Source organism: Hyaena hyaena, unplaced genomic scaffold, assembly GCF_003009895.1.
Source record: "Hyaena hyaena isolate Hyena2069 unplaced genomic scaffold, ASM300989v1 scaffold_296, whole genome shotgun sequence".
NCBI lineage: Eukaryota > Metazoa > Chordata > Mammalia > Carnivora > Hyaenidae > Hyaena > Hyaena hyaena.
The window spans coordinates 2,072,357-2,088,525 of NW_024080931.1; the positions used below are offsets into that span (position 1 = coordinate 2,072,357).

Consider the following 16,169-nt stretch of genomic DNA (forward strand, 5'->3'; position numbering starts at 1 on the left):
GGTGGGGGAGGGGAAGGGGGGTGATGGGCACGGAGGAGGGCACTTGTTGGGATGAGCACTGGGTGGTGTATGGAAACCAACTTGACAAACTGTAAAAAATTAGAATTAAGCCAAAAATAATGGGAAGGAAGACAAATGCTAAAGTTGAATACATACAAACTGAAACCAAAAGAAAGAAAGAAAGAAAGAAAGAAAGAAAGAAAGAAAGAAAGAAAGAAAGAAAGAAAGAAACTTAAAAAAAAAAACTTTTTAAAATTGATTTGTATGAAAGAAATCTGTAAAGGCATATGCACCTGGTATTATGTCTAAGAATGTAGGAAAATATTAACAAGAATTGTTTTATTATATTATAGTTTAAAATTTTTAGTGTTTACTTATTTCTGAGAGAGAGAGAGACAGAGAGAGATTACTGCACGAGGCCAGTAGGGGCAGAGAGAGGGAGACAATCTGAAGCAGGCTTTTGCGCTGTCAGCCTGAAGGCTAATGTGGGGCTTGAACCCAAAAATCATGATCATTATCAGAGCTGATGTCAGAGGCTCAACCAACTGAGGCACCCCAGGGACCCCCAAGAGATATTCTGATATAGCTCTCTGCCAGTCAAAAGTGAAGAGACGGTCATTTGTGAATATACCAGCCATATGTAAACACAGTTCCCACAACCATTCTGGGAAACACGCAGAACATCTTCTATGTGGGTGAACACATATCAGAGATACAGGTACGGGAGGTTCGTGGGAATAGGAAAGTGGAAAAGAAAAATAGTGATTTCAGGTAACAGTGAAAGGTGACACCTAAATTCATGACAAGGCATATGCACTGCAAACATAAACTCTGGGTTCTGTATTGTACCCCCCACATTTCATGTCCATGTGGAACCTCAGAATATAGCCTTATCTGGAAATCAGGTGTTTGCACATGTAATGAAGATAATGAAGATGAGGCGATACTGGATTAGGGTAGGTCTTGGCCCAGTGATGGGTGTCCTTATAAAACCAGGAAATTTGGACGTAGAGGCCTGCACTGAAGACAGGCCTTGACTGCGTGAGACAGAAGCAGGGATTGGCATGATGTGTCTACCCCCCAAGGAATGCAGAGGGTTGCGGGCAGCCCCCAGGAGAAATTGGAACCCTGTGCTTGGCTGGTGGGAAGTGAACTAGGGCAGCTGACATGGAAAAAGGTTTGGTGGCTCCTCAAAAAGTGAGGGGCACCTGGGTGGCTCAGTCGGTTAAGCATCCGACTTGGGCTCGGGTCATGATCTCCCGGTTCGTGGGTTCGAGCCCCATGTTGAGCTCTGTGCTGACAGCTAGCTCAGAGCCTGGAGCCTGTTTCGGATTCTGTGTCTCCCTCTCTCTCTGACCCTCCCCTGCTCATGCTGTCTCTCTCTCAGAAATAAATTAAAAAAAAAAAATTAAAAAAAAAAAGTGAAACACAGAATTCCGGTGTGACCCAAGTGCTCCAGTCCTACCTAAACTGACACACTCAGATGTGTGCCCACGAATGCCAGGTGCACAACTGTGCAGACCCGGCAAAAGAGGGAAACGTCCCAGTGTCGCCCAGTGCGTGGATGGACGAACAGGGTGCGGCACACACACAGGACGGACGGTTGTTCAGCCCCAGAAAGGAGTGAGGCACCGACACATCATGCACGTGAACGAATCATGAAGATATTCTAGCTCGTGGAAGACACCAGCCACACGAGGCCACACAGTGCGAGTCCACTTACATACAACAGGCAGAGGAGGCAAATCCACGGAGACGTGAAGTATTTCGGCACCGCCCAGGAGGCATGATCTCATGGCTGTTGTGGCCTTTAAATTTATTTTGGAAAATAGAGATATAAGTCACATAGCATAGGACTCACACTTCTAAGAGTAATCTCAGTGTTCTTTTTATTTTGTATGTTCTCAGAGATGTCAGTAGGAAATGGAGCTTTTACATTCCTCATTCACAGGGACTGATTACACACTGGATCTGCCGTGACTTCCCTTGCAGAATAAAGCGCACACCTGAGCACTGTAACGTGTCACACCTGTGGCTGTGCCCAGCTGGGGCCGCGAGGGTCCCACGTCCCTTGGTGGCTGAGGACCCGGGCACTTTTGATTGACCTGAGGCCTGAGGAGTGGAGGTTGGTTCAGAGGGCGGGGCCTCACCCTTTCAGAGGGTCAGGTGAAAACCGGGGAGACCAAGCTGTATCCCCTGAGGTGAGTTTACACAGTGAGCTGATCTGTCTCTGTCTCTGTCTCCGTCTCTCTCTCTCTTTTTAACAGCAGAAACACAAAATTTTAATTGGGTACATACACTTATGCACATCCAGGAGTCCCAAAGAGATATGAGACTCAAAAGGCAGCGACTTGATTGCAGTTTATAGATCTTCCTGAGTTAAGGAAAAACAGTTTGGGATTTCTAAGGGGGAATAAAGCTCTTCTCTGTTTTTAAAACATTTTTAACGTTCAGTTATTTTTGAGAGACTGAAAGAATCAGAGCACAGGCGGGGAAAGGGCAGAGAGAGGGAGACACAGACCCCGAAGCAGTCTGCAGGCTCTGAGCCACGCAGGCAGCCCATCAGCGAGCTGTTCTTAAACACAGGGGACAAGTGCACCGTCACCCTGTATGGGGCACGGACTGAAGGGTCACCGGGCCCATCTGTCCGTCGCGTCCCGACCGGACGCTGGACAAGGGAGGCTACGCAGAAAAACTGAATCAAATTCTAGAGACAGAAGGAGGTGCATTCGGCTGAGAGCCAGCCTTCCAGCAGGCGGACCGGACACGTGTGTACAGCAGCCTGTCACTCAGGGGGCAGGAGGCGGGCCTGGGTGATCTGCCCAATTTGCGGCCTCAGGGCGGTTCCAGGATTTCCAACCAATCAGAACGTGAAGGGCCGCAGGCTGTCCTATCAAAGTGCCGGAAGCGAGGTGGCTCGGTAATGTCCAATCAGGATCCGGGGGAGTTATCTACGGAACACATTCCAATCAGATCGTAGAGACTGAAGCACCGCCCAATGAGGGCCCGGGGCGTGTAAACCATCCAATCAGGCCCGAGTGAGAGCCCGGTGGGCGTGGCTCCGAGCGGGACAGCTGGCGCACTCGGGTCCTGCGCAGCCCCAGGTGCGGGTGGGGCGGCGGAGCTGGGCGCCCCCGAGATGGTGAGTGCGCGGCCGGAGGGGCGGGCGGGACAGGGCGGGACAGGGCGGGACCAGCCGGGACCCCGTGGAAGCGGCCGCGGCGGGGTGTCCCCGTCCCCAGGGATCCGCATCTGAGTCCTGAGCGGATGGAACTGCGACGGGAGGCTGGGGGAGGGGGCAGGGGAAGCTCTAGGATCTGGGGGGCCTGTGCGAGGACATAACCAGCGGGAGTTTGCCCCTCGGGGGGACAGGTAGACACTACCCAGGTGAGCTGTCACCTGAAGGACACTATGTGCAGCAGTAAGGAGGCCGCAGGGAACCGCTTCCGACTCGGCGGCTCCCCAGCGGGGACGGGTGGGTTTCTTGTACGGAGGGTGAGGGTGAATAGTCGGAAAGCGGGGCTTTGTCGGGGGCAGACGAGGCGGGCCTGAGGGGGCGCAGACCGAGTTGGAACGCGTGTCTAGGAAGCACGCGAGCAGGTTGCTGGTCGGGAGGCCGGCGCCGCCCCCGGGGCTGGGACGCGGGCGTTAGGATCCGGCAGCGGGCGGTGTGGCCGTGGGGCCGGGGCCGCGCGCGCGGAGGGAGCAGGCGCACGCGCACGGGGGCCTGGGCTGCGCGGCCGGGGCGGGAGTGCGGGGCTTGGTCACTCTGCACACGGCACGGAGTCTCCCCGGTTTGGCTGTGTCCTGGCCTGGGGGGGACGGTCAGCCTCTGCGGCCCCGCTGTCCCTTAAAGTCTTCGGGGGTGAGGTTGGTTTTTTGTTTTTCCCTTTCGTTGTAACTCAGACCCGGACCAGGAAGTTGTGCAAGGAGTGTACTGGGTAGTGGAGCCGGGGAGGCGTAGATGTGGGAGGAGAGCGGGGGCCTAAAACGATTGCTGTTTCTGGGCACCCGTCACCCGCTGGGCTTGCGGGGGGACCCACGGTGGACCCGTCACCCAGCCAACCTGAGTCCTGCTCACTGACGTGGGAAACAGGCAAGCTGTGGGCACAGCAGAAGCTAAGGACGCACCCCCCACTCCCAGCAGGTGGGGAAGGTGTGACCGTCCTCAGCCTGTCTTAGCTGCGCAGGAATGAAAGAAAGAGGGAAACAAATGGTTAATGAGGTTTTTGGGGTGATGGTGGGGTAGTGGGGTCCAGAGCCCTCGACGAAGAAAGAATTCTTGAAGACCTCTTTGGTGCCAAAAGGTGATTCTGTTGAAGCTCCCGGATAGGACCTGAGGGCAGGAAGAGGAGAAACTGGTTTTATATTGTGGGATTCCGGAAGGTTTAGTCCAGGGGAAATTTCCAGTGGTATTTTCATATGCTAAGGAAGACACAGGGATCCTGGGGGCCTGGCTGTTGTCAAGCCAAGATTGCTTTTCCTTCTAGCAGAACATTAACATTAAGGGAGTGTCTGCCTTAAGTACTTGTCAGTGGGCTGCAGGTTGTAAGGAAATTTAATTTTATCTGCCATTTCCTTCTGCCTTTGTTTCCCACAGCAGTTAACTGATGGAGAGCACAGTCAAGCAGCATGTGAGTCTCCATCAGCTTACAAATGTTTTAGGAAATTACAGGGAAACACAGCAATCTCCAGAAACCTAGGGACTCAATTTCCTGGAGCCCCAATGTCACCCTCCCCTCCATAGGATAGAAAATCTGTGATCATTCAGTCCTCACAAGTCAGTGCAGCTCGTTCTGACCACAGGTCCTGTCCCTCCCTGGCAGCTTTCCGTGTCGTCACCCCCAAGCAGCGTGTCACTTGCTTTGGTCTCTTGCAGGTGTGATGGCGGAGTGTCGGCCATGCCACTGGTGATGTCGTGGCTGCTGTGGGGCTCCCAGAGCTCGTCTGTGTCACTCGGGCGGGTGCCTGGGGCTCGGGTCGCCCAGGGAACCCTTCTATCCTGGGATGCTGGGGTGTGGGGGTCCCCAGTTTATGTTTTCCTTCTGTCAGCTCTGCTGCTGCGGGCAGTGTGGCCCCGTCTCCAGGGTAAATGCCCCGTAAGCACCTCCGCGCTCGGGGACATTGCATATTACAACTCGCGAGTAAGTTACAGGTTAGCAGGAAACGGGTGCAGAGTGTGAGCCTCACGTCAGTGCTGGGTCCTGTCACTTGCGGCTTCCTGTGTCCAGCTCGAGTGTGTGACACACATCTCCTTGACATCACACATGGATTTTCTGACTCCCCTGGGGCTGAGCATTTCTCACGGGCGGGTCTCTCTTCTGTGGACACGTTTCCAGCGTGTTGTCCCCTGTAATTCACGCGTCTGCTTCCTGATGTTCTGTTTCCTTCACGTCCTGTGGACATTCGTGCTGTTTCATTTCTGCGTGTTGTGAGTGTTCTCTCCCGGTCAGGGTGTATGTATCACCTCTCTGTGTCTGCATGGATGGACCCCTCACGTTGTTAGTGGACTTGAACTTCCCCATCTCTTCCTGTGTAGACGACCTTCATTTATTCTGTGAGAAAACTCCGTTGCCCAGGTCATAATCACACATGCTGGAACGTTCTCTCCATTTGTACCACTTGTTTCCACAACTGTTAAATCCACAGGACTGGGTTGTTTTCTGTGAAGTTGATTCCTTTTCCCTGTAGAGAGCCGTATTCTCTGGCCCCTTGTGTCCTAGTGTCCCCATCCCTGCCACTGCCCCGAGGCACTTGCTGTGTGAACATCCACTTGCCTAAATCAGGGGTGCCTGATGTCTCCCCATAACGAGATCCTAATTATAGGAATAGCTGGCAAATGGGAGATACTTGTCCTGGGAGATAAGAGCTTCCCCAGCTACATCCTCCAGTCCATGATAAGGAATGTGACCCCATCCATTACTTCCACAAGTCCATGGCTAATCCCATGGAATGGGATACGCTGAGTTTTAAGGAGTGATTTTCTAACCCCGGCCACGCAGACTTCATCAAGGTGATAGTTGAGTTATGCAGTTGTTGGAGAGTCCTTCCTGTTATCCCACAGAGTAACAAGCATGGAGATTTCCTGTATGCGAGCTATGGTAGCACTCTCTGAAGTTCACCTCAGTTTGCTAGCATTGGTATTCAGAATGTTAATAAAAACAGCAGTTTTCATTTTTAGTGACTTAGGTCACGACAAAGGAATATTCAAAACCTTAGTATGGAAAGCTGTAGTCAGATATTAATGAAACCAGAAGAATTCAGGATTTAGACTAGTTTATAAAAAATAGTATCAAAATTCCAATACCTATAAAGATGTGGTTTTGAAAGCATTATTTTCACTCTGAATTCACATTTATTTCCAGATATAGCCAAATCAAGGCTGACTCGATTGTAAAACAAGTCCAGTTTTATTAAACAAGGCCTCATTATATACAAAGGCTCAGCAAACACAGTGATTGGCCAAATAAGTTTTTTAAAAGGCTTGCTTTGGGGGTTCCTGGGTGGCTCAGTCAGTTGGGTGTGGGTTCGAGCCCATGTCGGGCTCTGTGCTGACAGCCAGCTCAGAGCCTGGAGCCTGCTTCAGATTCTGAATCTCCCTCTCTCTCTGACTCCCCTGCTCACGCTGTCTCTCTCTGTCTCTCAGAAATAAATAAAACATTAAAAATAATAAAAGGGTTGCTTTGCTCAAAGTATTTATAAGGAATCTCTAGATTGAAATTTTAATAGCCTCTCGAGGCCAGAAGCTAAGCCAAATCTTTGTCACGAGACTTAACATGTAGATTTATGTGATTTCCTCTTCTCGAGGTCCCCAAACTACCCTGAGGTTTCCAGCACCTGCTGGGAGCTGACGTTCCTTACTCACCTGGTGAGGCTGCTGGGACCCTGTCAGCGGGACATCAGGCCAGCATTTCCAGGGGGCTCGATGGCCTCCACAGAGTCCACCTTAAAGCCGCCGAGCTGTCTGCTCATTTCCGACTCTGTGCGGCTCTCCGTCAAATCGGACGTTCCAGTCCGAGCCTTGGTAAAGGGACCAGTGTGTGCAGCCGTGTCCGTTACAAGGAGAACAGATTCTCACTGCACTTGTGCAGAAAGGAGGAGAGGACTCCGCCCTCAGCCGTGGAGGAAGGTGTCTGCTTGTAGATCAAGTCAGCAGCTGCAGACACGGGGACTGAGGGGCTGAGGGGGACCCGGCAGAAGCAGGGCGGCGACACCGGCAGCACCGGGTCCCAGCTGACCCTTCACACGTGAGCAGTCACCCCGGCCGAGCTGCCATTGCCAGCTGTGCCGCTCGTTGGGAACAGACCTTGGGAACAGAGAGGGGAGGAGGGGAAGGGTCATTCGCCCACACCGCCCCGAATGGTCCGACCTTGTTCCCCTCCGACCTTCAGACCATCCCGGGGAGCCCCCTCGGATAGAGAAAGTGGGGTGCCCGACAAGCACTGTGGTCACTCCTGCCAAAGGGCCAAAGGAAAGGAGAGGGAGGCAGGGATCCCCCTGAAGGGCAGGAGGGAAACCCATCAGCCTGGGGGGCGAGGGCGGTCCCATAGACTCCCCTGGGGCTTGGGATCCTCGCCAAGGAGCACCCTCAGGTGGAGGTTGTCAAGTGCCCAGATTGTACTAGAGCCAGCCCACACGGGAAACTCCCCGGAAATTCCTAGAACGTCCCGGGAGAGGCCCAGGACAGCAGAGGGTCCCTGTGAAGGCCGTCAAATGTGGGGCGACCCGATGAGGTGGAGGCCACAGCTCAGGGGGTGAGAGAGTCCCCCCGAGGCGGACAGAGGAGCTGGGGGTGTGCTGAGTCCCCTGCATGGGAGCAGCGGGCAGGGCAGCAAAGGAGAGACCTGCTGCCGGGAGGTGGTGCTGGGGGGCTGTGGTTATGGGGGGCGAGAGGGAGTGTGGGGACCTTCGGGATGTGCCCCGTGTTGGACCTGCGCCTGGTTGTAAGTACCCAGGGGTCAGTTAGGGACAGTGGCCACATTGAGGCAGGTCCCTTAGGAGCCTGTGTGCTCACTGTGCGCTCATACACTGTGATTGTTTTTTCCTCCTCCGTTAAAGTGACCGGTGGCTCTGTCCCCATCAGTCCCTCAGAGACTCTTCCTTCTGGTGCCCTTTCTCTTGAATCCTGGGCCCTGTTAAATGTTTGAGAGGCCTTGCTGGTATCCTGGTTTCTGGAGGCCCTGAACTCATCGTACACACCAGGTGTGCCAGGTTCCCGGGCCCTGGTCTGTGTCCATGCCCAGAGTCCACCTAACCCAGGGAAAGAGTCGTGTGTGTCTCTGTTGGAAGAGAGGGGCTCCCCCAGGCTCCTTGACCTTGTTCCTTCCAGGGACGAGAGCTCCTGGGATCTAAGTGTCCACAGCATCCTGACGTTGCAGCTCCAGTTCTTAGAGCTGATGAGGCAGGATCAGTGAACAAGCCAACCATGTGTCCTCCGATTTCTGTGTTGTCCACATGAATATTTCATGTTTAAATCTGTACAGGAGTGGTCTCCTCAGCTCTGCTCTGTCTCCTTATACATACTGCTAATTGGGCGTGTGTGAGTCTTCGTCAGCTGCTGTCATCACCCCGTCCTTCACGTTCCAGCCCTTCCCGTCCTGTGCGCGCTGCAGGGGACCTGCTTGCGTGTTGTCACTATCTACTCACGTGTGACTCAGGGGTCCTAGGAATGGAGGGCAGCTCCCTGCCTGTCACCCTTCATCCTCCCACACACACGGGTGAGGATGGAGCTTTGCTGCAGTAGAGTGTGTGGTATATTTCAGGCCTCTGTGGTCTTTGAGGATGTGGCTGTGAAGTTCACTGCAGACGAGTGGGCTTTGCTGGATCGAAATCAGAGGAAGCTCTACAGAGATGTGATGCTGGAGACGTGCAGGAACCTGTCTGCTGTGGGTAAGGATGGCCCCGTCCTTTCACTGGTCTTTTAAGGAGGAAGAAGAAAATGTCAATAATTGCATGTCATGTGAAACCACATATAGAATATCGTTAGGACTTCACCAAATACTATTAGAACTAATAAATTAAATTTGGAAAAGTTGCAGAACACAAATATTCCACAAACTGTTGCATTTCTATATTTACTACCAAAATAACAGAGAAATGAAGAAAACAAAACCGTATTCAATTAATTCAAAAACAATAGGATATTATGTTAAAAGTAACCAAGGAAGTTGAAAGATCTCTACTCTGGCAGGTGTAAAACATTTAATGAACGATATTGAAGATGACACAATAAAGGGAAAGCTATACCATTGCCATGGATTGTATTGACTAATTTTGTTGAAAATACCCATACCATGAAAACCACTCAACATTTTTCAGTGTAATCTCTATTAACACACTGATAATAATTTTCAAAGAACTAGAGTAAGAAATTCTAAAATTTGTGTGGAAACAAAAGATTTCAAATAAACAAAGCTACTTTGAGAAGGCATATGTAAGCTAAAAACATAACAGTCTCAGATTTCAAACTATACTAAGCAAAACAGTATACTGCTGGCACAAAAACAGACACAGAGGTCAAGGCAACAAAATAGAGAGTTCAGAAATAAACCCATACTTATATGGTCAGATTAGATTATCTACAAAGAAAGCTGAGAATGCACAATGGGGAAGAGTGTTTCTTCAAACAGTGGTGCTAGGAAAATGAGACAGCTACCTGCACGGAGATGAAACTGGACCAGCTTCATACCCCTTACCTGAACGTAAACTCAGTATGGATTAAACACCTAGATGTAGGACTTGAACCCATACAGTCTTAAGACAAAATAGAGGCGCTAAACTCATGGACATCAGCCTTCATGTTATTTTTGTGGAATCATCCCTTCAGGTAAGGGAAACAAAAGGAAAAATAGAAAATTGAAAGAGGAACATAACAGACATTTTCCCACAGAAAATATAGAGTTGGTCCCTTGACAAATGAAAAGCTGCTCAATATCATGAATCCTCAGGGAAATGGAAATGAAAACCACAGTGAGCTGTCACTTGACAGTAGCCTGATTGGCTAGTATCAGAAATAGAAGAAATACAAGGTCTCATGAGGATGTGGAGAAAAGGAAACTGATGGTTGGTGGGATTTAAATGGGCGCAGCCAGCTTGGCAAACAGTATGGAATTTTCACAACAAAATGAAACACAACAGAACCATATGGTCCATAATTGCACTTCTGTGTAGTTCCCCAAAGAAAAAATTCCAGTACGATAAGATGTGTGCACCTCCAAGTTCACTGTACTGTTATCACTACTCGAGATAGGGAAGCAACACAGCTATCTGTCAACAGATGAATGGTTAATGAAGATGTGGTATCTACATACAAGGAACTACCCCTCAGTAATACAAAAGAGATGAATTCTTGACATTTGTGACATCATGGGTTGATCTAGAGGATATTATACCAAGTAAATAAGTCAGAAAGACAAGCAAAATATCTTACTTATATGTGGAATCTAAATGACAAAATGAACAAACAGCGGGAAATAGGAACAGACTTAAAAGTGTAGACAACTAATTGGTGTTTGAGATTGGACGGGGATTGAGAAGTACAGGTTTGCACTTACTGAATACACAAGTCGTGAGAAGGAAAATTAGAGCACAGGGACTATGGTCAATAATTTTGTGGTTTTGTATAGTGACAGCAGTTACAATTATGGTGAGCTTTTGTAATGTAAGTAATTGTTGAATCCCCATGTTGGCACACCTGAAACAAATATATAGGTCAGTATACTTCTACCATAGAAATGAATAAATGAATGAATGATAAAAAGTCCCACGATTATCATTCATCAGTGACCCTGAAGACGAAAGTCAGCCCCCATCTTCCAGATTGCTTGTTGTCCTTCAAATCCTCCCTCCTGATGAGCTTTTCTCAGGGGCAGGGCAGCAGCCACACTCACCATCTGATCTCCTAGTGACAGCTGGGGCAGTGCAGGCGGGCTCCACTGAGGGTCTGTGTGCCTTCAGAACAGTCCAACCCTTGGGTGACCAGGGTCTGGAGAAGAGATTGGCGTTTGGACACGTCCATTAGAAATGACTCAGTCTTTGAGAAGGGTGATGTCTGCCCTTCACCTGGCCTCCCTGTTGGCCTTTCCATCCATTGTCACCCACGTGGCCAGTCTTTCTGTCTTCCTGTAGAGGTAGGGTGTGGATGTGTGTGTCTTGCCCAGTTCATTCCTACATGGCTTTTCTGATAATACTTATCTTCACATTAGTCTCCATCTATTTTGAAGTATTTCTCAATGCACGGGGTGCCATTTCCTACACTTTCTCTATAATTGCCGAAGTCCCAAGTCACCAGGGTCCTCGGAATTTTTTGGTCATGTGACCATTCTCCCTCATGAAGTTCATTTACATTTTAGGATCAGTATATGAATAGAAGCAGACATTTGGTCTGTTTTCTTACTTTAAACATCAGGTCATTTCCAAGAAATTCAATTAGGCTGCCAATTCTTGTAGTTTCTCTCAGTCAGGGTAATATGAGTGGATCAAAGACACAATGGAATGCTTTGGAGAATGAACCTCTGAGTGAAGAGAAAATACTAATGTTTACAAAAAATGATTTCTGTTCTGTTTGTAGACGAGCAGAAATTTCACAGCAGTGGAGATCTGAGCCGAATGCAGGAAGGGCTTTTGAGGTGAGTGACACTTGCAAGGGATGAGTGGGGAATGTTGGCAGTTGTGAGACTAACCTGAAATTAAAGAACAGCTGTAAACCTAGGTCAACTATTGTGTAGTCGAAATTTTCACAAGATGAAGTTTTTATAACTGTATTCTAGGTATTGGTCATCTGAAGAACAATTCAGTTGGAAAAAATGGTCAGAGAAAACTATATGTAAGAAACCCAGAATGTTAGGACTCTGAGTCCTTAGCCAGAGAGTATGGATAGACAAGCATAATGCATTTTAGGCTTGTGCCATTTTGTAAGCATGCAGATAGTGCCACAGTCATTCCCATTTATTGAAAGTGGACGTTATGTAGCCCAATAATGATTAACAAACACGAATAGATCATTAATTAAGAAAGATTGCTTATAATCATTATTTCCTAACCATGTGCCTTCTGATTTTGAACAGAAGTCCTTTGGTGGAGGGTGCATGTGAATGTATTGAAGATGATCAACATGGAGAAACCCTGAACCTGGTTACAAGTCTCAGTGTGCGTGAGGGTTGTCCCACCGGAGGCAAATCCTGTGAATGCACTAAGTGTAGAGAAGCCTTCGCAGATGGTTCCTTCCTTGAGAATCTAGGAAGATCTCACCCAGGACTCAAATCTAGCCCCTGTGAGGAATATAGGCCAGCCTGCAGCTCCATATTGAGCCTCAGCACTCACGTGGACGTGGAAACAGACCTTGGAGAGAAACCCTTTGAAGGTCAGGAATCTGGGAGAGGATCTGAGTCTTACATGAAGAGTTTCAGTAGTAAAAAATCAATAGAGTGCCAGAAATGTGGAAAAGGTTTCACTTGCACAGCTTCCTTTAAACGTCATGTGCGAGGTCACTGTGGACAGAGAGTCCATGTGTGTGATGTGTGTGGGAAAACCTTCTTGTATCACTGCTACCTAATACGTCATGTGCGAATTCACACTGGAGTGCGCCCTTATGAATGTCAAGAGTGTGGGAGAGCCTTCGGGTATAAGTCAAGCCTACAAAACCATGTGAGGACCCATGCTCGGGAGAAACCGTATAAATATCAGCCGTGTGGGAAAGCCTTCCCTGATCAGCACTCCTTTCTAGCACCTGTGAGACGACACACAGGGGATGGACACTTTGAATGTAAGGAGTGTGGGAAAACTTTCAAGAAACGTCTACATTTTGAATGTCACATGACCACACACAATGTAGTGAAACCCTATGAGTGTCAGGAGTGTAGGAGATCATTCAGGCATCACTCAGACCTACGAGTTCACATGAGGACACACACTGGGGAAAGACCCTATGAATGTAAGGGATGTGGGAAATCCTTCCGGAAGTACCATCATATTAAACGTCACATGGTCATTCACAGTTTAGTGAAACCTTATGAATGTAAGCAGTGTGACAGGGGCTTCGGGGATCAAACACACCTCAGAATCCATATGAGGACACACACTGGGGAAAGACCGTACGAATGTCAGCAATGTGGGAAAGCCTTCAGATATCAGTGGAATCTGCGAGGACATGTGACAACACACACCAGGGAAAGACCCTATGATTGTCAGGAGTGTGGGAAAGCCTTCAGGTATAAGTCATGCCTACAGGAACATGTGACGACACACACGGGGGAGAGACCCTATAAATGTCAGGAGTGCGAGAAAGCGTTCAGGTATAAGTCATGCCTGAGAGAACATGTGAGGAAACACACTGGCGAGAGACCCAATAAATGTCAGCACTGTGGAAAAGCCTTCATTCGTCATTACACCCTTGTTCTACATACTGCGAGAAGACACTCAGGGGACGGACACTTGGAATGTAAGGAATGTGGGGAAACTTTCAGGAAGCATCGACCTTTTGAACGTCACATGACCACTCACAATGTAGTGAAACCCTATGAATGTGAGAAGTGTGGCAAAGCCTTCAGGTATCACAGAGACCTGCGAATACATGCACAAAACCACCCTGAGGAAAAGCCCTGTAAATGTCAGCACTGTGGGAAAGTCTTCAGATCTCCTTCAAACCTGGGAGCGCATATGAGGTCCCATGCTGTGAAGCGACTATTGGAGTGTATGGAGTGTGGGAAAGCTTTCAGGCAGCCGCAAGGTTTTCGAAGTCATTTGAAAACGCACAGCACAATTAAACCCTATGAATGTAAGAAATGTGGGAAGGCGTACAAGTTCTCCTCATCTCTTCGAGTGCACATGAAGAAACACCCTGGGGAGAGACCTTGACACGCCCCCGCTCCTTCAAGAACACGTGAGGCTGCACAGTGTACAGTAAGCCTTTGTATGTAAGGACTCTGGTAAGACCGTCCAGTGTCCCAAAGATCTGCAAGTACGTGTGATGACCCTCAGTGGGCAGAACCCTATGAATGACTGCGAGAAAGCCTTCAGTTGTCCGTCTTCCCTTCAAGTACACGTGTGCACGCACGGTGACATGAAACCCTATGAACTTAGGCACCATGGAAAAGCCTTCAGGTATCCCAGGAATCTGTGATCACAGACACACTGTGGGAAAACACTTATTCTCCCTTAAAGTCTTATTGAAAATGCAAACCAGTACAATGGAGAGGATCCTGCATAGACACGTATTTGGGAAAAGTTCAGGTATAAAACCTTATGTATTTTGTTCATAAAATTTCAGTCAGGAGAGAAATCTTTTCATTGTTATGAATATGGTTTTGAGTTTTCTGGTGCCTCTTTCTTAATGGGGATCCCAAGTGTATAAATTCCTAGTTCGTGTCACTGATATGAACACTGATGGTTTTAAATGCCCTTCTTTGTCCTCTACATCTGTATGACCTAGATGTTGTTATCTCAGACTTTAAGCATTCACATGGTTATGTACAACATGTCTCTTTCCCATTACAATATCTTTAGGACCCAGAAGCGACAAGAATGTGTCTGTTGTTGGGGCGCCTGGGTGGCTCAGTCGGTTAAGGGTCTGACTTCAGCTCAGGTCATGATCTCACGGTTCGGGGGCTCAAGCCCTGTGTTGGGCTCTGTGCTGACTGCCAGCTCAGAGCCTGGAACCTGTCTCGGATTCTGTCTCTCTCACTCACCCTCCCCTGCTCATGCTGTCTCTCTCTCTCTCTCTCCTCTCGCTCTCTTTCTCAGAAATACATAAAACATTTTTAAAAAGTAAAAAAAAAAAAAAAAAACTTTAAAAAAAGAATGTATCTATTGTTCGTTTGTACATACAACTTGATATACTTTTACCAAAAAAAATTATTGGGGCGCCTGGGTGGCTCAGTTAGTTGGGCACCTGACTTCAGCTTGGGTCATGATCTCGTGGTTTGTGGGTTCGAGCCCCGCGTCGGGTTCTGTGCTGGCAGCTCAGAGCCTGGAGCCTGTTTCGGATTCCATGTCTCCCGTTCTCTCTGCCCCTTCCCCGCCCATGCTCTTGTCTCTCTCTCTTTCAAAAATAAACTATTTTAAAAAGTTTATTGAATTATACGTTCCAAAATGTTCTTGTTATGTCATCATGACATGAGACTTATATTGTTGAAAGTCATTTTCTGTTTTGTGATACTGGAATATTCTGATTTTATGTCTCCTTTTCTGTCTGTATTATTGGGTGACAAATTTTCACATCAAATTTTTCTTCAATTTTTTTTTTTTAATTTTTTTTAAAAATATTTTTATTTATTTCTAGGAGAGAGAGAGAGAGAGACAGTGTGAGCAGGGGAGGGTCAGAGAGAGAGGGAGACACAGACTCTGAAATAGGCTCCAGGCTCTGAGCTGGCAGTCAGCACAGAGCCCGATGCGGGGCTCGAACCCACGAACCGCGAGATCATGACCCAGGAGAAAGTCAGACGCTTAACCGACTAAGCCACCCAGGCGCCCCAAATTTTTCTTCAATTCTTAAAAGATTTTTAAAAATATTTATTTTTGAGAGAGAGAGAGAGAGCGACCACCCAAGTGGGTAATGGGCAAAGAGAGAGGGAGACACAGAAGCGAGCTCCAGGTTTTGAGCTGCCAACGGAGAGGCCAATACATGCCCGAACCCATGAAGTGTGAGATCATGACCTGAGCTGAAATCAGACGATTAACCTACTGAGGCACCCAGGCACCATTTTTCTTCAATATTTACAGTTGATAGTGGTTTAGCATTTCTGGGACTAATTAATTAGTGTCTTTCATTGATTTTCTTCCAAATTATGACTTAGAAGAACATCCCTGTGAACCAGAACTCAGGCTAACTTGTTTGTTTCCATGAGCAGTGATTGTGGTGGAAATACCAGTGGGGTGCTTTTCTCTGGCCCCCAGGAGGTAACGTCTGGAAAGAAGAGTACTCTTAATATCAGCCAGATTAGTTGACCAAAATATGCCATCTGATAAATTCTAGACTTAGAAGCCTCTTCATCCTTAAGAGAGGTAAAAACACTTCATTGTTTCCATAATATTGCACGGTTCTGAGGTACCCCAAACGCATTCCAACTAGAAGTGTTTTGGTTTTACCTTTCACTAAGGTATTTGATCACATAATGGTGTGTAACTCATCCTACTAGGCTGGACGTCAAAGGGAAAAGTATGTTCCATCAGTA

At 48.2% G+C, this 16,169-nt stretch overlaps 1 protein-coding gene across 1 annotated transcript; it reads left to right on the forward strand.

Annotated features, from left to right (window-relative positions):
• The first annotated feature begins 8,511 nt into the window (after nucleotides 1–8,511).
• Nucleotides 8,512–13,854, forward strand: LOC120242063 (zinc finger protein 709-like). Its single transcript, XM_039247551.1, has 4 exons — nucleotides 8,512–8,889; nucleotides 11,570–11,627; nucleotides 12,066–12,147; nucleotides 13,678–13,854. Exons 1-4 carry the CDS (start codon nucleotides 8,724–8,726, stop codon nucleotides 13,852–13,854), a joined length of 483 nt encoding a protein of 160 aa, XP_039103482.1. The 5' UTR covers nucleotides 8,512–8,723.
• The last annotated feature ends 2,315 nt before the right edge of the window (nucleotides 13,855–16,169 follow it).

Coding starts and splice junctions, on each gene's coding strand:
- LOC120242063 (XM_039247551.1), top strand. CDS start 8,724: ATGGAGCTTTGCTGCAGTAGAGTGTGTGGTATATTTCAGGCCTCTGTG. Junction 8,890..11,569: donor CAGGAACCTGTCTGCTGTGG/GTAAGGATGGCC, acceptor TTCTGTTTGTAG/ACGAGCAGAAATTTCACAGC. Junction 11,628..12,065: donor ATGCAGGAAGGGCTTTTGAG/GTGAGTGACACT, acceptor GATTTTGAACAG/AAGTCCTTTGGTGGAGGGTG.